At 40.7% G+C, this 22,465-nt stretch overlaps 1 protein-coding gene across 1 annotated transcript; it reads left to right on the plus strand.

The window, feature by feature from the left end:
* Window positions 1-13,595: 13,595 nt before the first annotated feature.
* On the plus strand, window positions 13,596-14,786 carry LOC124606036 (piggyBac transposable element-derived protein 4-like). The gene is made up of 2 exons (XM_047138000.1): window positions 13,596-14,454; window positions 14,506-14,786. The coding sequence occupies exons 1-2, from the start codon at window positions 13,596-13,598 to the stop codon at window positions 14,784-14,786; spliced, it is 1,140 nt and encodes a 379-aa protein (XP_046993956.1).
* Window positions 14,787-22,465: the final 7,679 nt, after the last annotated feature.

Consider the following 22,465-nt stretch of genomic DNA (forward strand, 5'->3'; position numbering starts at 1 on the left):
ATAAGTTGATATGCTCTTTATAATCACGTATTAAGTCAATTATCTGTTCACCGCATTCCCTAAACTCCTCAATGGCCATTCCATCTGGAACAAGGCAAATACATACTGCTATGGAAAAACATGAGCTATTGAGATATGTGTTAAAATCAGTAAATTAAGAATAAATAAAGTAACCGGCACACACTTGAGTTATTTTTGGCTTTAGTACTTCTTCAAATAAATGCAGTGAAATACGGAAAAACATTAACATGCTCTGTATATAGATTCCTCACAACTTCAGTAATGAGTGGTAGGAAATAAAGTATAGATGAATTAACAATATTATGAGAATGAAAGTTGCCACAAACCATATAGTGGAGATTCTGAGTCACAGATAGGTGCAACAAAAAGATTCTCACAATTAAAGCTTTCGGCCATTACGGCCGTCATCAACAATAGACTCACATATGCACCGACACCCACCCACCCACCCTCCCACACAAACACACACACAGACACACACACACACACACACACACACACACACACACACACACACACACACCACACATGCAAACGCAACTCACACACATATGACTGCAGTCTCAAGCAAATGAAACCACACTGCGAGCAGCAGCATCAGTGTATGACTGCAGTTGTGTGTGTGAGTTGAATTTGTGTGTGTGTGTGCGTGCGTGTGTGTGTGAGTCTATTGTTGACAAAGACCTTAAAGGCTGAAAGCTTTAATTGTGAAAGTCGTTTTGATATGCCTATCTGTGACTCAGCATCTCTGCTGTATGTTGAGTGGCAACTTTCCTTCTCATAATATTGTTACATTCCATCCTGGATTTTCCCTTGTCTGAGTATTGATGAATGATTGGTTAACAGAAAGGAGGGTGACTCTGTGCTAGGGAAAATATATATTAACTCTCTTGTTATTGGAGAAACCATTGTCACCAACATAGTTTGTATGACACATGATATGGTACCAACAGTGAGTCAGCTAATAAGCTAGTAGAGTTGTGTTGCTTCATTCTCTTAATGATCTGACACTACATTATGAAGTCAATCAACCTTAAGGCTGTTTTTATTGTGTTCATGTAAAAACGGCTGATGGTAGACAATTATTTATAACCACCCCAAAAAAGTGTACAATTACAGCATAGGTAAAAAAATGAATATTACGATTGAACTACTCATCAGTTATTTCATTAGCGATACTTGTAATGTAGTGAGAAAGTACTAACTGAAGATCAGGTGACTGGCATTTTATCAGACTTTGGTCAGGTACCAGCATGACAACCATGAGCACATCGGCTAATGTTAACATTACATTTCTTCATTGCCAGATAATGGATAACTGACATGTGAAACACTCCATCACTTACTCTATGTAAACACAAGAATTTCTGTGTGCCACATTGTAAAGTGTGTACCACTAGTATATGAATACATGAACTGTACTGGAGAGTCAAAAATGGGTGAATGACTACCTCCCTAGAGCATCACTTTACATAATCTGATGGATTAGATGGATCAATGGCTCAACTTAAGGATGATGAATGAAATAAGCATTTGGTGTCATTGGCCGGGAGGCCCCTTGCAGGGTAGGTCCGGCCACCTTCGTGCAGGTCTTATTACATTCAATGCCACGCTGGGTGGGGCTGAAAGGATGATAAAGACAACACAAAACCCAGTCCATGAGCAGAAAAAATCTCTGACCCAGCAGGGAATCGAACCCGGACCTGTGGGACTGCAATCCATCACGCTGACAATTTTTTCTTTTTTCTTCCTTCATTTTGTTCATTGTTGATCATTGAGTTTGGTCATTGTGGACGTCACATGACATCCGTTAAAGTTCGTTTGTTGATCCTCCCACTCAGTTTTTTATTACAGAGGCCAATCAGTTCTCTGACCGAACACGCTGAGCTACCGTGCCGGCACCACTCAGCTATCGGGGTGGACAGCTTAAGGATGGAAGCCATTGTCTGTCTTCAACCACTAGTGTGCTCAGATTTTCCATTACAACACTGCTATTTTATTACTGGGTACCTTCTGTCTATGGACTTGCTGTTTACAGTCCAGGAGAGGTCTTAGTGAAACTATCCAGCACACAAAATTTCTCTATTGTTAGCATATAAATGGCTCAGACAAGTAGTAGTAGTAGTAGTAGTAGAGGGGTTTTGGGGGCATACGACAGCAAGGTCTTCAGCGCCTGATCAGTAACATAGTGAGACGGGTGTCAAGAAAAACACTCAGAACAGTTACATAAAACGGAACATAAAACACGGGGAAGATTCACTGAAAAATATGTGCTCACCCACACCGAAGCGTGGGATGAAGCAGGGCGTCAGCAGTAAAACATGGACAACAGGAAGAAAATGGTAGAGGGAGCTATAACAATGTAGCAGATGGAAGTGACTGGCTGACCACAAGGAAAAAAAGGGAGGAGTCAGCCACTCTGCAATACACTAAAACCTCCAGCCTAAAAGTTTAGGCCAGAGTCCAGACACATCACAAAACTTAAAAACCCTAGACACACACGTCTCATCGTCAGCTAAAACACAAGGCAGATCCCCATCAACTTGTGCTTCTGCCCTTGCATCACGGTATAAAATGCAGTCTGTTAAAATGTGCCGGACAGAGATGTGCACACCACAAGCGTCACAAAACGGAGGATCCTCCCGCCGTAATAAATAGCTATGCGTCAGAGGACAGTGCCCAATCCGCAGACGTGTGCTCAGACAAGTGTACTGGCAAATATGGCTTTGCTCAGACAAGTGTACTGGCAAATATGGCTTTGATCTGCCAAACTTAACTGTCATTCATACAATGAGTCCATAAAATTACATTCCATCTTGCTTATAAACACACGCAGCAGGAAGTTTAGTATCAATATTCAGCACTTATCTTAAACACCACTTAATGAGTTAATTAATTCAGCAGACTTTACTTAATCTTAAAATGATTTGTGATCTTTGTGGAGAAACTGCCAACAGCATGATTCCAAGACCAAAACATAATATTACAATAAGTGTATCAAGTATCCCTTTCCTCATGTTCCCATGTAGGCCAACTTCATGACACTGTCACAAGTGAACGACTCACAAATCTGGATGTTGCACGATTCAGCCAGGTGGGCAAATGGAGATCCACAATGAGGCATACTGGTCGGGAAGGCACTGGTTGACCACATATGACTACAAAAAGTGAGGATCACCATATTGTGCACCAAGCACATTGTAACCTGAGAACAAGTAATGGACTGCCTGCAACACTCTGCATCATCCTAGGCTATTGGTTGGACACTACCAGCAGCTAGACTATGGAATTACTGTCCCATGTGTAGGCTACCATTAATGCCACAACACAGACAGCTACATTTATTGTGCTGTGACTGGAAAACATCAGCTACTGATGAATGCATTGCATTGTGTTCAGATTAAATTGTGCCCTGAAATGGGTGACATCCTACTGGAGATACTTCCCACTCCTCCTAAAGTGGTGTTCTATTGCCCACGCAACCTGAAGACAGCTGCTGACAACCTTGGATGGTGCAGAGTGTAGCCCACACCTCAGACAAATGGACAGAAAAACCCAGAGAGGGGACAAAGTGTCGATTAAGCAACGGGATTTGGTGTGGAGATGTTTAAAGGCGATTAGACCAGTGGGGGATGGGTGCTGCTTAAGATTTTGCAAGACATGATGATGATCATGCACAGTGGTGACAATGGCCTTGCTCCACCAGGGAACTGGCCAATGGCAAACAGGACCTGTCAAGTGGGTGATGACAATGCCAGCAGCATGGCTTATCTAATCAAGAAAGATCATGGATGACTCCATCAGTACAACCCAACAAAGAAAGTGTGAAAAGGACCTGTGAAGTAGACAGAGGCCAATCAGCACTATGGAATGCTCTGTGGGATAACCTGGTCATCCGGAAGCAGGAAGGGAATGAGAGAATTGATGGGAAGTGGTCGCTATCACAGAGGTCATAGTGTGGCAACCAGAGTAAGGAAGTAAGAAAGGGATGGGGAGAGAGCTGAAGATTAATGAGAGAGAAAGTGCCATACATGGCACTAAACTGAGTAGTGGAACCATTATTAAGAAGGCACAGGTTGCGGTCACAAGAAATTGGTCAATGAGGAGCCCACATCTACAGGGTGGCACACGAAATGTGTTACCATTTTGTTTTTGAATATAAACTTTATTGTCAATACAATCTGAAAGGAACATATACTACAATGAAGAGTCGTCCATGGAGATTTGTTCTAACTCAGCACATGCTCAATACGTCCATCATTTCATTTCCTAACTTCCTTCAAACAAATACTGAAGTTATTGATTACCCTATGACACATGTCTGCCATAATTTCACTGCAAGCTTGAAGAATAAGTCTTCTGAGCTCCATTAAATCACGTGGATGTTTCAGGAAAATTTTTTCCTTTAGGTACCCCCAAAGAAAAAAGTCACATGGATTGAGATCTGGACTGTTGGGGCGCCAATTTTGTCCATCACTGAAGCGACCTGGAAACCTGAGTGAAATAATCTGCATGTCGAAACGCTCATGTAAAAACCCCAACACAGTGTTTGCAGTATGTGGCCTTGCTCCATCTTGCATGAACTACTACGTGTTGAAGGGCAAGGCAGTAGCATGAAACTGTGGAATGAAGCTATTGCAAAGCATGCTCAAATAACGCTTGCTGTTCACAGTTTCTTCAAAGAAAAAGGGTCCAATAAGTCCATGACTGGAAATTGCTGCCCACGCTGTAATCCTCGGAGCATAATGTTGTTGTTCATGAAGCACTTGTGGGTTTTCAGTGGCCCAAAAGTGTACATTTTGTTTGTAAACCACATCATCTAAATGAAAATGCACCTCATCTGAAAACCAAACGTTGCTGAGAGTTTCTTCCCTATCCTCCGCCCACGAGCAAACAGTAGTCCCTGCTTCTTGTGTTCTTCAGTGAGCTTCTGTGCACAGGTCATCTTGTATGGGTACATATGGAGGTCACTTTTAAGAATGCGTTGAATGGAGCATCTGGATATTCCCAGTTGCACTGCTGCCTTTCTACATGATTTCCCGGGACTTCTCTGTACAGCAACTTGTACTGCTTCAATATTCTCCGGCGAACAAACACGCTTAGGCCAAGGTCGCTTCACTTCCAATACTGTTCCTTCCTTCCTGTTCAAATTTATCGTACAACCTGTGGGTGGTCTTCTTGCAAGGGACCCATCGTTTGTTACACTCTTGTTGAAAATGCCTCTGAGTCACAACAAGGCTTTTCGTTTCATGAAAAAGTAACACAATTGCCAATCGTTGCTGTGTCGTCAGTCTTCCATTGTCAGCCATTGCTGCTTACTAGTCTCCTAGAGGCAGTATTGTGAATTACATGTCATTTTGTAGCTCATTTGTTTTTTCATGCTCTGATGGTACTGCTTTAGAGATCCCAGCGGGATATCTGATGTGCGTCGTAAATTGTGAAAGAAACAATTGGTAACACATTTAGTGCACCACCTGTAGATGAAAATGCACTGCTCCACAAAGGGTATTGGCATTAAAATCCCAAAGGAGAAGGAAGGGAAGGGGAAGTTGCTGAAAGAGGGCAGTTAGGACAGCAGATGTAGACTCAGTCAGTAACTGCTTTCAATGGGGTATGAAGCGGGATCCACAAACTAATAATATCCATATGCACCAACATGCAGACACCAGACTTTCTGACAGAAAGCAGTGGATGTCCACAATCACCACAGAGAGGGTCCGCCATACATCGAGAAGATGTGCCCAAAACGCAAGCACTTCATGAGTGGTGGAATGCATGGCTTCAAGTCACACTGATAACACACAACCTTGACCTTCTCTGGGAGGGAATCTTCCTAAAATGCCAGAATAAAAGTGCCAGAATTTGTGCAACTGTCATTATGACCTTTCTGCACACACTGAACAAAATGAATGCCCCATCATTCCAGATTGGCTCATAGTTCCTCATCAGTTTGAAGGGTGGGGTCCCTATGAAAAATGACTCCCTGGACCATATTGAAAGACTGCTGAAGTGGAATGGGCATCAGAACACTGCCAAGATGATCACAAGCATGAAGAGCTGCAGATTGGGGGGGGGGGGGGGGGGGGGGGGCAGAAGAAGTATTGACCGACAGGGAACCAGACCACATATTATTTAGAGACTCCAACAAACTTGTCTTTGATATTTTCAAAAAAAAAAAAAAAAAAACACCAGCTACCAGCTGTGTGGTGGTGAATGTGTCTCCATCCATCCTAGTAAAGACCAGGAGGTAGCAGGGCAAATATTTCAACCCAAGCCAGTGACGCTAGCCCTCCCTAAAGAGTGCAGACAGGGAAGGGAAGGCCACAAGGTCATAAGAAACATCATTCAGTGATCCATTACCCCTTAAAGAGACAGCCGTAGAAGAACGGCCAGTTTTTTGGAGCTTGATACGCTTCATGCACGAATCATCTGTCCTGATACCACCCACTCTGATCTGGGGTTCTCCCCAAAGGCACCACCCCACCACAGCAAGGCCTGTCTGGCACTGCGATCATTGCTGGGAGTTCCAATGCACTGGAATGACAAGCAGCCACTCCTAGGCACACATGGGAGGCAACAGCTCAGGTCAGGTGTCAGAAGTGTGAACCCTGTGTTGCCAGGGGGCTCAGCCAGATGGGTACATACAGTCCCACCCAAGGAGCTGGCTACACGTGCTGGTGACCTAGCAGGGTGGTGGGGGTCTACGGCAGGAAAGGAAGTGGGGTAGGAAGGGAGAACGGAAATCCATGCTGCAGACACTAGGGAGGGAGTTCTTCTCCAAACAGCTCACACTACAGACAGAAAATTTAGAAGTGGAGATTGAACTCCAAAGGGGGATCAAAAATGCCAAAAAGGAAGGATATAAGATAAAGGCAAAAGGAACAAAGATATGAGGAATACAAGAAACCAGGTGGATAGCCAGGTCAACACAAGCAAGAACACAGACAGGGGAAGGAGGGAGCAGATAAAGGCAAAAGGAACAAAGATGTGAGGAATACAAGAAACCAGGTGGATAGCCAGGTCAACACAAGCAAGAACACAGGCAGGGGAAGGAGGGAGCACTGGAGAAGGAACAAGGATGGAGAGGGAGGGGAATGGGGCAGCACTGGAAGGAAGAATGGATTGCAATAGTTCAGAGACTGGTGGGCGTCGCATGCAAACTCACAAAAGAACTGTGAGACCCCTGAGGGGCTGGAGTACAACACTTCAGGGGCATTAAGATGTCACAGTGGCCCAGTGTTGGATTGCACGGCTACTCGAGTGCTGGCATATTCATCATCAAGACTCTGATCAACTATATCTTACCATAATTAGGGAGGATCATTGTACTGTGCACTAAGTCCATTGTAAACTGTTGACATGCATGTCTGCCATCTGAGAACAAGTGATGGGCTGATGGACTCCCTGCAGCATTCAGTGTCATTCTGCACCACTGGTCAGAGACTGGCAGCAGCCAGACTATGGAATTACCATTCCAGGCTGCTGTTAACACCAAAAAACAAACGGCTGCATTTGGAATAGGCCATGACTGGAAAGCTTAGGGTGGTGTTGCACTGTGTTCCGCAGTGAATCACTGTTCAGTACTATCCTGGATGACTGTCATTGGTGAGTGTGTTTGTTGATCTGGGAGAGATCCCAATGTTTTGAAGAGGTACATTGTCGTTGTCTGTGGTGTGGGAAGCCAACAGGTATGGCTTGAGGTCATAGCTGGAAGTGATTGAAGGAATTGTGAGAGCACAGTGATGTGCCACAGAAATCCTGCATTCTCATGTGTTACGTTTCATGTGACAGTTTCTTGCTGCAGTTTTTTAAGAGGACAATGCTCATCCACACATTGTATATGTCCCTAAGAACTGACTGCATGATGGTGAGATACTCCTGTGGCCAGCAAGTTCCCCAGATCTGTCCCTGATAGAACATCTGCATCCCAGTGCCAGTATCCAGGACATCAAGGACCAGGTAAAATATATGTTGGTCAGCTTACCTCAGACGAGGATAGATCAAGCTGTATGACACCATTCCCAACCAAATCAGTGCATGCCTGTCACAGAAGATGCAACATCATACTGATAACTGGGCTCATACTGTCAAGTTCTTTGTAAATTTGACTCGATTTTGTAATCACTGAAATAATGCTAGATACCCTCTCAAGTTGTAAAATTTTATTTCATTTCCTCCTTCCTTTCTTGTCACTCCACTGTGTAAAAGACTGAAATTGACATTCGCTTGATTGTACCTGTCGGTGGCTTGGAAACAATCAAAGCTTCATATGTTGGATATTTCCCTTCACTTATCTCATTTTGGGGAAGCAAATGAAGTCACAAGCAAATGAAGTCTTATGGCACAGGTAAGAATCATCATAATTATCAGAAGAATCCATCTCAGAGACTCTTGCATAAATTTATTCAAATACCTGGGAATCCTTACCATGGTATGACAGTATATTTTTTCACATATTTCTTTGTCAACATGTAGTGTACAATTTACAAAATCAAGAAGTACATATCATGATAATGTTACAAGAAAGAAACATGATAACTAAATCTTACAAAGATTTAATAATCTCTGAAAGGTATGAAAGCATAACGGTGGTAGTGTTCTGCCCTTAAAAATGTGTATGTTTGTTCAGATTGAGAGTGCTGTTATTTTCAACACTGAACTTACGCGTTTGTAAAAGTTACTTCTGCATTGACCATTTTGGCAGTCTTTTCAATTTTATCACCATAGCAGCCAGGTCTTCTGATGAAAACCTGTACATCTCAAACTGTTTCCAACTTTCTAATGAGTAGGCTAATAGGAAATACTGCTGATAAGAACTATTACAGTGTATCTCCAGATACAATTAGTTAATGTGAAGTAAGGTTTCATGTACAGTTAATGTGCATACACTGACTCTGACGTTAAATGTAGGAAATCTGAATCAACTTATCTACTGTTTGGGAACAGCATTCACAATGAGGTTGAACTGTGGTCAATGCAATGTTTTACTGAACAGTAAACAAATAACTTTCAAACATGCCTGCTGATTCTGTTTTAATTTCTGGAACTGTTAGGCTAAAAGTGTTAATCATTCTCCTTAAAAACTGAAGCATTATCACTGATCATTCGAAATTCCAGTTCATCACGTTCTCTGCTCGCACACTTTTACTTGGTTCCTGAGTGGAAGGGGCTGGGTGTGGAAGCTGGCAATCGGCTCATAGCATGTTAGCTGCTGAGACAAACCCTCCTCCTCCTCACAGAGCAACCAGCTAACAGCTTATAAAAGGAATGAAGATATGATTGTTTAATGTGTTGCAGAAGTGACACAAAAGTTGATGATGCATCACTACATGGATCAGTTACAGCTTCTTTGCTCATTCTGTAAATTATATTAACAATCACTAGATGCAACTCCACACACAGATCAACACCAATTCACAATGGCTGGTTATTGTTATGGTGCACAATACCATTGCATAGCTAATGCTGGCAGAGTCTGGAAACATTCTGGGTTGCCACGAAGTCAGCGGACTTCCACTGATCACAGAAGGGCCAAGTAAAAGAGTGTGATCAGTAAGCTGATGAATTGCAATTCCCATTTGTAGTGTGGATGCAGAATAACGTGAGTGGTACATGTGCAATTGGCAGGGCACAGATGGGGAGAGCAGCTAGATACCCAGATCTGTCCCTGATAGAACAACAGGTTACAGACAGACACTGTAGGATTAATGCTGAGCAGTGGAGGTGTAGTGCCATTCTAAACTGAAGTCTATGCTCACATTTTTTGTAAACTGTAAGTGGAGTCTCTACATGCTCATACTTTTATGGTGACCATTCAAAAAGATCCACTGTCACTTCCGCTTCAGTTAGTCTCTAGAAATAATTTCGCTGAAAATGTAACAAAAGCAGTGATTAATTTTCACATGCCTTTTTAACCATTTGTAACTATCAAAGAAGCATCATGACTGGTGAATTTTGAGTAAAACCTATGCTTCTTTTGTTGCTTCTTTTGACAAAACACAGCAGAATCTACACAGTGTCACCTCTCTAACACATTGTGCAGACACAATTGTGAGAGAACTCTGAAACAGTGGTTTATTAAGTGAGGAAAAGTAACATCAATAGCTTATGAAAAAGCACGTCCTTGGCACAAAAATAAATGCGTAATGCCTTTACTTATGTTATTCCAAAACCCATCACATTTCTCATTTCAACAGCTATTGATTGCCCTTAAAAATTACATACTATCATTTAAAAAAAGTATGTAGTTAGTGGAATAACATGGAAGATAATGAAGTTTTGCATAATATTCATATGGCAAAACTATCTCCTCTTTGCATGCTATCATTTGCCAAAATCTCATTTTGATATCTCAAACTGTTTCTGAAATGTGAAGAATGTTGTGGATATTTCATTCTGGATTTACTGCTGGCACGCATGATCACAAGTAAGTGTGCTTCATAAGATCAATTTTCTCAGCGTAAGTATTACAATAACTTGAACACAAACAAAATGATTGGCACATCATCATGAACCTGACACATAAAGCTTAAGTAACAAAAAAAATGAAATTTTTGTACCAAATAGTTTCTGTAAAATGCTTTGAGAAAGACTGCAAAGCATGTCCCTCAATTCTGTCTTTGCCTATTGCCAAAATGGGGCAAACACTGATGGTCTCCCTTCTGGACAAACACGTGAACTCGCCCACGCATCAGCCACTGAATCCTGTGCAGACTCTAGCAATATGGCTACCAGTATGCTTCTTGTTTGTCTAATTAGTAAGTGTGGTTGGACATTTTTATTTCTTTTCACTTTGCCCACTTGTTTTAAGACTTTTATGTCAGAATTTAGAGTTACTCAGGGAGCACAAACAACACTGAAAAGCAGTGAGGGCTCGTAGGAGTACATTCTGGATGTTCACAAATTTTTAAATTCATACAAACATGAGAGTGAAATTAACAGCATCTGCTGTATAATAGTTATGCTTATCAACATATTTCTACAACTTCAGCTGTTGTCAGTAATAATAATAATAATAATTACAATAATAATAATAACAGTAACAATAATACTCATAACTTGTCTAGAAAAAGGAAGAATTGGTCATGGGGAATTTTGGTGTTTTGTATGTAATTAAGTACAGTTTATGGCAAGAATGAAATAATGTTTAAGCTTTTGCTGCTCTCTGTTTTGCATTTTTGTGCAAGTGGGAGTTTTTGTGCCATTTTTCTGCCAAATGTACAATTTTTTTTCCGTTATTGTAATTTCATTCCCCTCCCCCATATGGACAGAGGAGGTCTGACAGTAGTGGCACAGTCCACCAGTCTTCAACCAAAAGGTTTTAACAAAAATGCAAGGGGAACTTTTACACAAAAAATGGGGGTAAAAAGGGGGACATAAAATTACAGTAATTGGAGATGATGGGAGTTAAAGTATACACTAATATGGGGACATTGGGGGACAATTAAAGAGTCGACATAAAGTTAAAAGAACACAGTTGGCAATCTGTTGCGTACTGCAGTCAAACAAAAGTTAAAAGTCGGCCACAGTATAAAAATCACACAGAGCGAGACACTTAAAAAACAAAACCACAGGAAATGACGCAACACTCACAAAGAATAAAAACTGCTGGTAGGTACCTGCCAAAGGACTGGGGGTCAGAGAGGAGGAAAAAAGAGGGGAGGGGGATGGGGGCAGGAGGAAGAGGAAAAGGGGGAGGGGACAGGGGGCGTACCAAGAGGCAGGAGACAGGAAGGGCGGGAGATGAAGAGGGAAGACAAGGCAGGAGGGAGTGCAGAGAAACTGAAGGGGAGCACAGGAGAGGGAGTGGCATAGGAGGGGGAAAGTCACTCCAGAGAAGGAAGGGGGAGAGAGGGAACCCTGAGGAGGAAGCAGGAATAAGGTGGAGTTTGAGTTGGTGGGAAGGGTAGACATCAGGGCAAAGCTCATCATCCGGGAGGGGTAGGTGCTGGAAGTTGCATTGGGAAAGGATTTGTGGAGGATGGGGGAAGGATGCAGTCCCCATGTGCACCCGGACAGGGGTTTCAGGAGGCAGACTCTGTTGTGAGGTTTGTGTTGGATTGTAAGGAGATGGGGTGTCCAGGTGAGGTGGCGGTCAAGGGTGAGGCCAAGGTATTTGAGGGTAGGAGTGAGGTGGATAGGACGGCCATAAATGGTGAGGCAGAAATCATGGAGACAGAATCATGACCGCCTGGGTCTTGGAGGGTTTGATACGGAGGAACCACTGGTTGTACCAAATGATGAACTGGTCAAGGTTGGTTTGGAGGGTACATTGGGACCACTGAAGGGTAGGATAAAGGGCTAGGAAGGCGGTGCCATCAGCAGATTGGAGGAGACGTACTGGTGGGGGAGGTTTGGGCATATCAGCAGTGTAAAGGAGATAGACGAGAGGGGAAAGGATGGAGCCTTGGAGCATGCCGACAGAGGGATACAAGGTATGGGAGTTGGAATTGTGGAAAGTGACATAGGAGGGATGACGGGAGAGGGAGAACCGTCAAACATACAAGATTCCTAATTCATGTATTAGTTGATACTTTGGTGACCGAGCCCGAGCATAGGTCGGGCTACAGAACTGCTTCAAAATGACCACATCCGAGTATAGGTCAGGTGGCTGCTGCACCATGCTCGCAGCGTATTAGCCATCCAGAAGCAGGCTGGCTAGCAGCTACCATCGTAGTGCTGCGTGGAACACTTGTCTATATGTCCCTTGACTGCTGCTCCCCTCTGTGTTCTGATTTTAGAACTACATCAAAAGAAATGGCAAGACACGCATAGCAGCTTCCGTGACACGCTGCACAAATGTGCATTGGTGTAGCCGTGAGTTTCAAACATTCTTGTTAATTTTTCTCTCAAATATGTCACATTTTCTGAGTGAGAAAGAAATTTTAGAAGCCTTAGAAGAAGAATTGGATGATTCTGGTTCTGAGTGGGAAATGTCTGAATGTGAAAAGAATGAAGAATATTCAGATATAGGTAAGGAACTGTCTAGTGCAGTTTTTCTTCAGTATTATTTGTATGACTTATACTGCTCGAGTTGCTTCAGTTAGCAGAAAATTTATTTCTGTTCGTCTCATCTACCTTGCACAAGAATCTGATTAACCTGCATCTGTGCAACCGATGTTTACTGAACAAAGTACATTCTCTGCAAAACAGGCATCAGCTGCAACACAGCTGTCTGTACCTCCAACAAAGAGGCAACAAATTTCATGGAAAAAACACACTGATGCCGAATTAGGCTGGAAATTTGCTGACAATCAGCCTACTGTGCCACAATTTGTAGAGAAAAGTGGAGTAATGGCAGCTGTTCAAGAGAATTCCACTCCTCTTTTCCCCAATTCCATAATGAAACACATAAAATCCAAAACAAACAGATATGAAAAGTCTGTTTATGACAAACTCAAAGCAGCTTCAGGGGAAAACCTCACAGCTTTTGTAATTCGTGATGGGAGGAAAGCTGCACGAAATGTATTTGTTTTTTTGGCATATTTAAACACATGTCTCTTTTGAAAAAACCAAAACCAACAGATTACTGGTCTACCAACAGTTTTATTTCAACCCTTTTCACTGGTTCTGTTATGGCCAGAAACAGATTCAAGGCAATATTATCAAACCTGCATTTGAATGACAATTCAACTTACATTCTAAAAAGTCAATCTGAACATGGCCCCACGCATAAAATCAGGCCAATCCTGGATCATTTCTTATTAGAATCACAAAAAACATTTTACCCATCAGAAAACCTCACTATTGATGAAGGCATGTGTGGTTTTCATGGAAGAATTGTATTTCGGGTTTACATAAAAAATAAACCTGACAAGTATGGAACCAAGATGTTTATTGTGTGCAATTCCAAAACTGGTTATGTTCTTAGATTGGAGGTATATGCTGGGAAAGGAACACAAGACAACTCCATACTACCATTATTTGAGAGGTTGCTAGCAGATTACCTGGGAAAAGGCCACACTGTTTACAGATTTTATAGTTCACCAGCAGTATTCGATTTTCTGTGGCAACATAAAATGAAAGTAGTAGGTACATGCATGACTAACTGGAAAGAGCTACCAAACGAAATTGTTTCCAAAAAACTGAAAAGGGTTGAGTCTATGTCAATGAGGAGAAATCATCAGCTTTGTTTGAAGTGGAAAGACACAAGAGATGTATTATTCCTGTCCACTGTGCACGAAATTACCATCTCTGACACGTCTGTTCATACAAAGGAAGGTATCAAAGTAAAATCAAACCCAGATGCCATTCTTGACTATAATATTTACAAAACAGGGGTTGATAGGAGTGATCAAATGATTTCTTACTATGCATTTAGGAGGAAACAGATGAAGTGGTGGAAGAAATTGTTCTTCCACATGCTTATAACAGCTGCAACAAATGCATTTGTCTTATACCGGGAAACCAGGACTCCTGCTCAAAGAAAGAGCTGCCATTTTTCCACTTTTCTATGACAAATTGATGAAGGACTGATTCACAAAGGTACAAATTTGGCACTAGACAATGTTCCTAGTGAAACTCACAGCAACAGACTTCTAGGACGACACTTTGCAGAAAAAATTCCAGTCACTGAGAAGAAAGAGTGTCCAACTAGAGTGTGTAAAGTTTGCTCGGAAGAAACAAAAAAACAAAAAAATGTGGCAAGACAGGTTGGAAGGAAACCAGTTGGTGGTGTCCAGACTACAATGTACCACTCTGGATTCCAGAATGCTTCAAAATCTTCCACACTGAAGCTAATTACCTGTGAATTTACACAAAACTAAAAAATTGCATTTTTTCTGAAACTGAAATCATACATTTTATATTTGTTGTTATTACTTTTGTCATCAACCAATATAATTAAAGTAAATGTTTAAAATATACCTCAAGGACCGTTCTTTCATAATATGTTTTCTGTTTCAAGATATCTTAAATAGAAACGTGCCAGTGGCATTTCAAAAAATGGTAAAAATGTCCGGTCCATTGGACCAAGAGTGTGTCTAGGGTGTCGGTCCTCAAAGTGTTAATGAAATAACTTCTGGGCTGAAAATGAGGCATGTTGCACCCACACAACAACTTATGCTTATTATAAACTTCTTTGTTAAATGTTTGCTTGTAGTCACTCTTATTTGATTTTGTCACTTTCTCAGACAACGGATCTGGTCTGGAATACACTAGTTTCTTTGCGAATAACTTTTCCTGGTAATTTTCTTTTCTGTTAGCACTTAATACAGGCTCAACAGAGTCCATGTTGATACTCCGCAGGAAAGCAGATTGCTGCACAGTAGACAATCAACTCCAAACACAAACTGCCGTTTGCAGAAATGATTAAATTCAAGTAGTACTATCTATCAACAAGGTCACTTGACTAAAAGGCAAATGAGGTGCTGAGAGCCATAAGGGCCAAACGCACACCATCTTTGACCCCCATATTTAAGTGAATATCAGAGAAACCAGTGAGACAGCTTTTCATGCATGTTCAGAGGTACATACAATGTGGCCCTACAGTACAGATAAACCTGACTTACCAAAAGATCAACAGATGTCTGAAGCATGAAGATATGTTTTATGGTTCTCTGTGCCTCAGTGGATTACTCTATGACAAAATCCAAAACATAATGTACTGTATCTCTTTCAGAATCCCACAAAATAGGCTTTTATATCAGTATAACTATAACATATACTGATGTCTGATTCAATTTTACTTGTTGGGAACAATCATATTTTACTCTTTGATGTGTTATATGTACGGTAGTTTATGTTTTCTCTTTGATCTTCGTTATGTAACATCACTGAATAAATAGTCTCTAAAAATGTGTGATACTGGCTATATGGTGTATTGTGTATTTGATTAAAAGGTCAACTTTATAATCTCACAGAGGACTAATTAGAGACAATATCTAATAGGTTATGGGCCCAGGAGAGATTAGTGAACTTTCCATACCAAAGAAATAAACTGATAAATCAAGGTTACATAATTTTCATGTGTGGTAACTTGTTGCTATCGTATTTCTTTTTGCAGAAAAACTTTCAAGATTTATTTGTTTAACTATCTGAATGTATTCAAGATGGTTTTGGGTGGACAATCACTGTTTAATTTTGACAAGTTGACCGCTATGACAAACTACAATGACTGGAAATTCACGATGGAAATATATCTTAAACATGAGGGACTATGGGGCGCAATTGCTGGCACTGACGAAGATGAGAAGAATGTACAGAAAGAATTGTCAAAATTATGTTCATCTGTAAATTCATCTGCGTATCCAAAACTTCGTGGAGCAACGACTGCTAAAGAAGCATGGAAAAATTTACAATCTGCATTTGAAGATAAGAATTTATCTAGTTATATTGGGCTGTTACAATGCTTAATGAATGTATGATTGGCTTCTGAGAAAAATATGGAGGCTTATTTGTCGAAAATTATGTCACTTGCTCAACAAATTCGAAGTGTGTCAATATCTAATATTACTACATAGTGAATGAATTCACATATCTTTGGAGCATGCTACCACCTAGCAGAATTTATGTCAAGAGAACAAAGATAAAAGTCTGCTGCATTTTTTAAAAAGCTGGTCACAGCAGACATCACATAACATCCGTTCAAATTTGTTGCTGATCCCTTCACCCTTCACTCAGTTTTCTTTTTTACAGAGGCCAGCCAGCTCTCTGACCAAACATGCTGAGCTACCATGGAGGTGTGTAGTTTGAGTGGCAAGTGCACACTGACAACGGTCCACATTGTTTATCAGATCTGTACATATTTTGCCTATAAGGTAAGTACATCAAGCCAGTTGCGCACATGCAGGAGTTCCTTAAAATGTGCACGAGTGAAGGTGTGCTTGTAACCTTCATGCCAAGTTTCACCAAGTCTAGAGGAGCAATATGTAGCACAGGGCAGTAGATTTAGTATTATGTATTTCAGATTACTCCACCTACATCACATTTAGCAGAATTAAAAGAAAAATAACCAGTAAATTCACAAGATGTCAAAAGTTAGTGTGTTCATGTGCTCTTACACAGCAGCCGCCACTGCTGCAAAGTGAAGTTGAAGCTGGATTTTCCACATATACTAAGAAGTGCTGTACAAGCAGAAATCTATGGCAAGTTCATAGAAATAATCATGATACATTGGACTCAAACTGGCAATTTTGAGTTACTGATATTTATGAATGGCTAGAAAATTTATTAAGATTTTTAACGTTGAACACAAAATGATATATTACTTAGTGAACATTTTAATTTAGATCCTTAGGGCATATGGTATCAGTTCAACAGCAGTACTTAACTCCTTTGTGATTTCATGTAATCTTACTTGTCCTCATACAATTTACAACAAGAGCTATGAAAACCAGCAGTGTTCCTATAGATAACATTTCTATAGACTGATCTAGACTGAAAAACAATTGTAAATGCCAGTACCACTATTGATAACATTCTATTGACACATCTAGAGTGAAAAACAATTGTAAATACTGGTACCGATAGGTAGGTCTACCTGCAGTCAAACTACAGGACTAATCCAGATATGTGCACATTATCTGACACAGGTGGGGCAAAGGTATGCACGTTCAAATTTTCAGTGACTATGGAAACATGAAACCAGACAGACATTTGGTGGATGTGCAAGTACTCTTGACCAAATGAATTCCCTCAGATACACCACATTCACCATGTGAACTTTTAAAATGAAAGTCTTTCTCAGAGAAACTGATGTTGTCATTAGCATTGTCTAATTCAAATGTAGGACGCATTTAAGCATCGTTTCATGAACATGCATAAACCAGGCCATACTGGTATATATCGTTTGTCCTGTTGTCAATGAATTTTCTGGGAAAGCTGTCACCATAAGCTGAGGTGAAATTGTGACAATTTGTAAGAATTTTTTTATTATTAGCAATAAATATTTTCATATTAATTAAAAAAAGTATACTCTCTTGAAGCAGAGAGTTTCATTTATAAGTTGATCAAATACTATCAGCAACAGACTCCAGTTTTTCTGTAACAGTTTCACCTGGACAATTGGGGTGAAATTGTGACAAGCTATGTTTCTCATAATAAAAAATATAAAATCACTTCTGACACTAAGTAATTTCATAGGTATGTTTTCTGTGGAGTTGAATAAGTACAGTAATGTGTATTCTGATTTTTTCTTGCTAGCCAGATGTTCAAAATAATGTTTTTTAGTGACACAAGGCTTAAACTAAGAACTGTATGTAGAGTATTCTGGCAGTGCAAATATACCCCTCTTAGAAATTAGTTTTGGACAATCATTTTTTCTAAGCTTATCTTCTCTTCCATAGTTAATTTCATCCACATCCTTTGGCCAGCTGAGATTTCTGCATAACACTAACAAGGGCACCTTTCTCTGTAGATCTTGTCACTTTCCTGGGACAAACTTTTCCTAAATACACAACTAGCACATAATCATTGTCTCTCAACTCTTGTTCTAAATGATTTCTTGTAGCCTCTTAATTTTCTTCAGAATGTGAGACATCGTCTTCCCTCCATAAACCTATCATACTGTCTTTGACTCTGCGTGCTGAATATGTTCCTGTTCACTCTCACTACTTCTACTCTCTACATGTTACGATATATATTTTTCCTCCACATCTTGAGGTAGATGGCTGACAGTTCATGACATCATTGGAAAATATGCTCTTACCAGAGATACCTCCAGTCTCTTACACCTCTTTATCTGCCAATGGCAAGTAGTGTATTTACTTTTCTTTTCTAATTCCTCAAAAAAGTCTTTCCCACTAATTTTTTAGTGAGAGATCATTCATTAGGCACTTGGGCAAACTTTCCAGGATCTTATACCGTTTAAGAGGGAATATTGCTGCTTTTGGAAGCCAGAAATAAGATTGTTTTTCCTTCTGCATAGGGAATCCATCAGTTTCTTTATTAGTTCTGGAAATTCATCCTTGGGAATTGATGTGCAGAGACTTCCTGATGTAATCTGCTTCCATTCATCCACTATTTGTCTCCACCAGCCTTTCATTGGTTGGACACATGCAATATCAAGAGGCTGAAGTAAGTAAGATGCATTTGGTAGCAGTACATTAAATTTAATATCAAATTCCTCACACAGAGTCGCCAATCAGTACCTTAGCCCCCACCTGCTTCTTTAATATAGGTAAAACCAGAAAGGTAAATCAATCTTCAAAGATTTAATGGTTGAACCAACCAGATTTGCTTCTGTTATGCTGGCAGCCATTGGAGCCATTCTCTGTCCAAATGTTCCAAATTCTTTCTGCCTTCTAATTAACATACAAGAGTGTTAATGTACCCTCTGCATTTCCACATTCCATAACGGAAGTGTTTGCTGTAGAAGCATTGCTTATTTGCTCAGGGTAGGTACTTCGTGCCTCCCCCTGTGATGACTTTCTTAGCTACAGGGTCATCTGCAAGATTTGTTTCATCAAAGTTCCATATATTGTAAGCAAATTTGGGTCTAACTGGGCAGCTCTAGAATAAATAATACTTTAGCAAGCCTTGCTGACAGCACTTTATTGTATCATTTCAAAAAGAATTACGCCCACTCTGTTCCAGGAAAATTGTTGTTAAAACGAGGAATAGTTTTACCAGTGCAGTCAACGTAGGCTTTGATAGTACATCTCAGATCAAAAGATGTCAATGGGAAGCCAGAACTTAACAAGGCTACTGAATGAGAACAAACTGCTGTGTTCTTCCTCGTCTAATAAAGCTGTTTTTCCAACATTCTTTGAAGTGGTTTTGCCTTTAATTCGCAACCAAATGATATTTCTGTGGATTCCATACCTGCAAATATGTCAGTAAATCAAAACAATTATAACAAGTAGTTCTTATACACATATTTCGTCAAAAATCACAAGACGAATATCTCTTGGACCTCTCTAAGTACTTCATCAATAGCTACCCATATCGCTGCACCAGTTCAACTATGGTAACATCTGGAACATGGCGTCCTTTTATATGTATGAAGTATGAACCATGTTTCCACTGAATAGTTCCTTGAAAGGGAGATTTAACATATTCATAAGGTCTGGAAGTGAAATTCTACAAACTGGAGCGAAATTACGATAGACTTAAGTGCTGATTGTATAAAGTATATAACCTTCTATTAAGATAGAAAATGATCTCAGATCAAGCTTAATCTGGAAATCTGCACTGTATAAACGTTAATCCCAAAACATAACGCTGTGAAGTCGATCTTATTTGACTGGCGAAAATTCCTGGTTAAGAGCCAGGTTAATCTCTAATCGTGTATAGTATAGTGGCATTATAATTCATCGCTTTTGTTCTTAGCAGATATCAATTAAAAAAAAAAAAAATGCTCGAACTATTTTTTTTTTTTTTTTTTTTTTTTTTTCGATCTGAAACGTTAGGTTTAGGAAATTACCGGCCACTGTGTGTTCATAATAATCAGTCTCATAATAGCTCTAAATAATTTATGCAGTTAGTTCAAGGGCATTTTATAGACACTAGCAGGAGAGTAAGAATGGAAAATTCGAAATATTTGCAGTGACCACTTAAGTATGGAAATTTTTTGACAGCAGCCAATAACGAATCAACGTCTCATATATATTCTCTCTTGGCTTGAGTAGCAGTAACTATGCAATTCGTATTAAATTTTTAACTTCAGAACACATCCTTAAACTGCTATGACAATTTCACATTTGTTGATCAATAGAACATATGCAGGTGTATCGAAATAAACTACCACGTTACCATCGTTCATTTTGTGGCTTCGATGGGTCATATTGACCATAGACAACAACAATCTTTGGGACCCAGGGCGTGAGATGAATGCTACCCAGGTCTCTCATCCGAGCTGCCATGTTAATTCAGTCTGTTATTATACCTTGTACTGTGTACACGTGTATGATAATTGTCGAAATATATGTATGTACAGATATTAGTGTGGACAGTTTATTCCCTATACCGCTATTCGTATCCTGTTCCCATACTGGTGACCCCAAAGTTTCTATGTCTTCTGTGACTTCCGCACTGGGTGTTTTAAATCAACAGGGTATGCATACGCTGCCATAGCCACCTCACTCAACACTTCAATCCATTGCCAACGACCAGCTCTCTATTACTCCATAGTGGTTCACGATCTCCAACCACGTTAACCTCAAACTTTGTTGTTATACAATGGTCGAGTGCTACACCGTTAACTCAAACAATGGACTCAGGTATTGTGTCACTGGACTGTGCTTGCCAACATGTGAAGTGTGAAGTGGATAAAGATTCAGAACTGTGTACCTACTGATCGATCGTATAATGTTCAAGGCGATCTGCATTCGCACACATACTTTGACTCTCAACTGGCCACAACAACAGTTACTGTTGTGCCGTGTGCAATGCCGCCATTTATGCAAAATGCACACGGCCACTATCAATCATGACATGTTCCAGTTTTGCCTCATTTGCAGACTAACGATGGACATTATTGTGCACAAAATTCTCCTTGCTCACCCCCACATCACGTAGACGACATTTCAACCGTCATTCTTGATGACCGAGTTCTCATTCTACTCACAGACACCATGGCCCCACCACTCAATGACCTGTTAAACGTCAGTCTTGTGCAAAGCGTCACCCTCCGTCATGAGTGCGACCTGACAACAATTCACACCTTCATCTTGCTGGACGGCTCGATTAGCATCCAGGCTTGCCACACCTATGCCCCGCCATCTGCCGTTCAACCTGCCTGCTCTTGGGCTGGCAGCCGCATCGTCCGTCCTCGCTGGCTCAACAACTTTGAGGTGGACCTGCCTCCCATCACTCCGCCACTGCACCCCGCCCCGGTCAGGGTGGAGATACCCGGTCATGTGTCTACCAGCTCGTACGACCACTAACAGCATCGATTTCCTCATGGTCTTCCCTCAAGACTCACATGTGGTACTCCATACTGTTGGGGTGTGGAGAGAGGGGTGGAGGAGTGTGTTCTTATACCTTGTACTGTGTGCACATGTATGATAATTGTCGAAATATATGTATGTGTAGATATTAGTGGGGACAGTTTATTCTATTTACCGCAATTCGTATCCTGTTCCCATAATTTGTTTCGATGGTTGCGTTGTAGACTTCAGTACTGATAACATGTTCGAACCCACACCAATTCTCGGAATTTTTTTCCAATTATTACTACTTTCTCTATTCTATTGGTCGAAAGATAATTATAACAATATTACCATGACATCCATACCATTGAAATCGTACCATACTCTCCATTTTGCGAGCATTCTGGACCATTGTTAGGCAGAATTCTGTGTGCAACAACCATAGCCAATGTGAATTACGCTGTTTCCTTTCGTTTGTTTTACAGACATCTGAGTATTCAGATGCGTCCACAGAGAATGATGACGATGAGATCCAACGAGCTCCCTGAAGTTCCCATGACAAGGCAGACCTACTCTTTGAGTTAAATAACACAAGTCATTTAAGCTGAGGTATCATTTGGAGAAAAGTACTGTAG

This window comes from Schistocerca americana, chromosome 3 (assembly GCF_021461395.2).
Source record: "Schistocerca americana isolate TAMUIC-IGC-003095 chromosome 3, iqSchAmer2.1, whole genome shotgun sequence".
Taxonomy (NCBI): domain Eukaryota; kingdom Metazoa; phylum Arthropoda; class Insecta; order Orthoptera; family Acrididae; genus Schistocerca; species Schistocerca americana.

Excerpts from the sequence above, each read along its gene's own strand:
- LOC124606036 (XM_047138000.1), top strand. The coding sequence starts at position 13,596 with ATGGCCAGAAACAGATTCAAGGCAATATTATCAAACCTGCATTTGAAT. Across the intron at positions 14,455-14,505 it reads TCCTGCTCAAAGAAAGAGCT|GTACAAATTTGGCACTAGAC; the intron begins GCCATTTTTCCA and ends TGATTCACAAAG.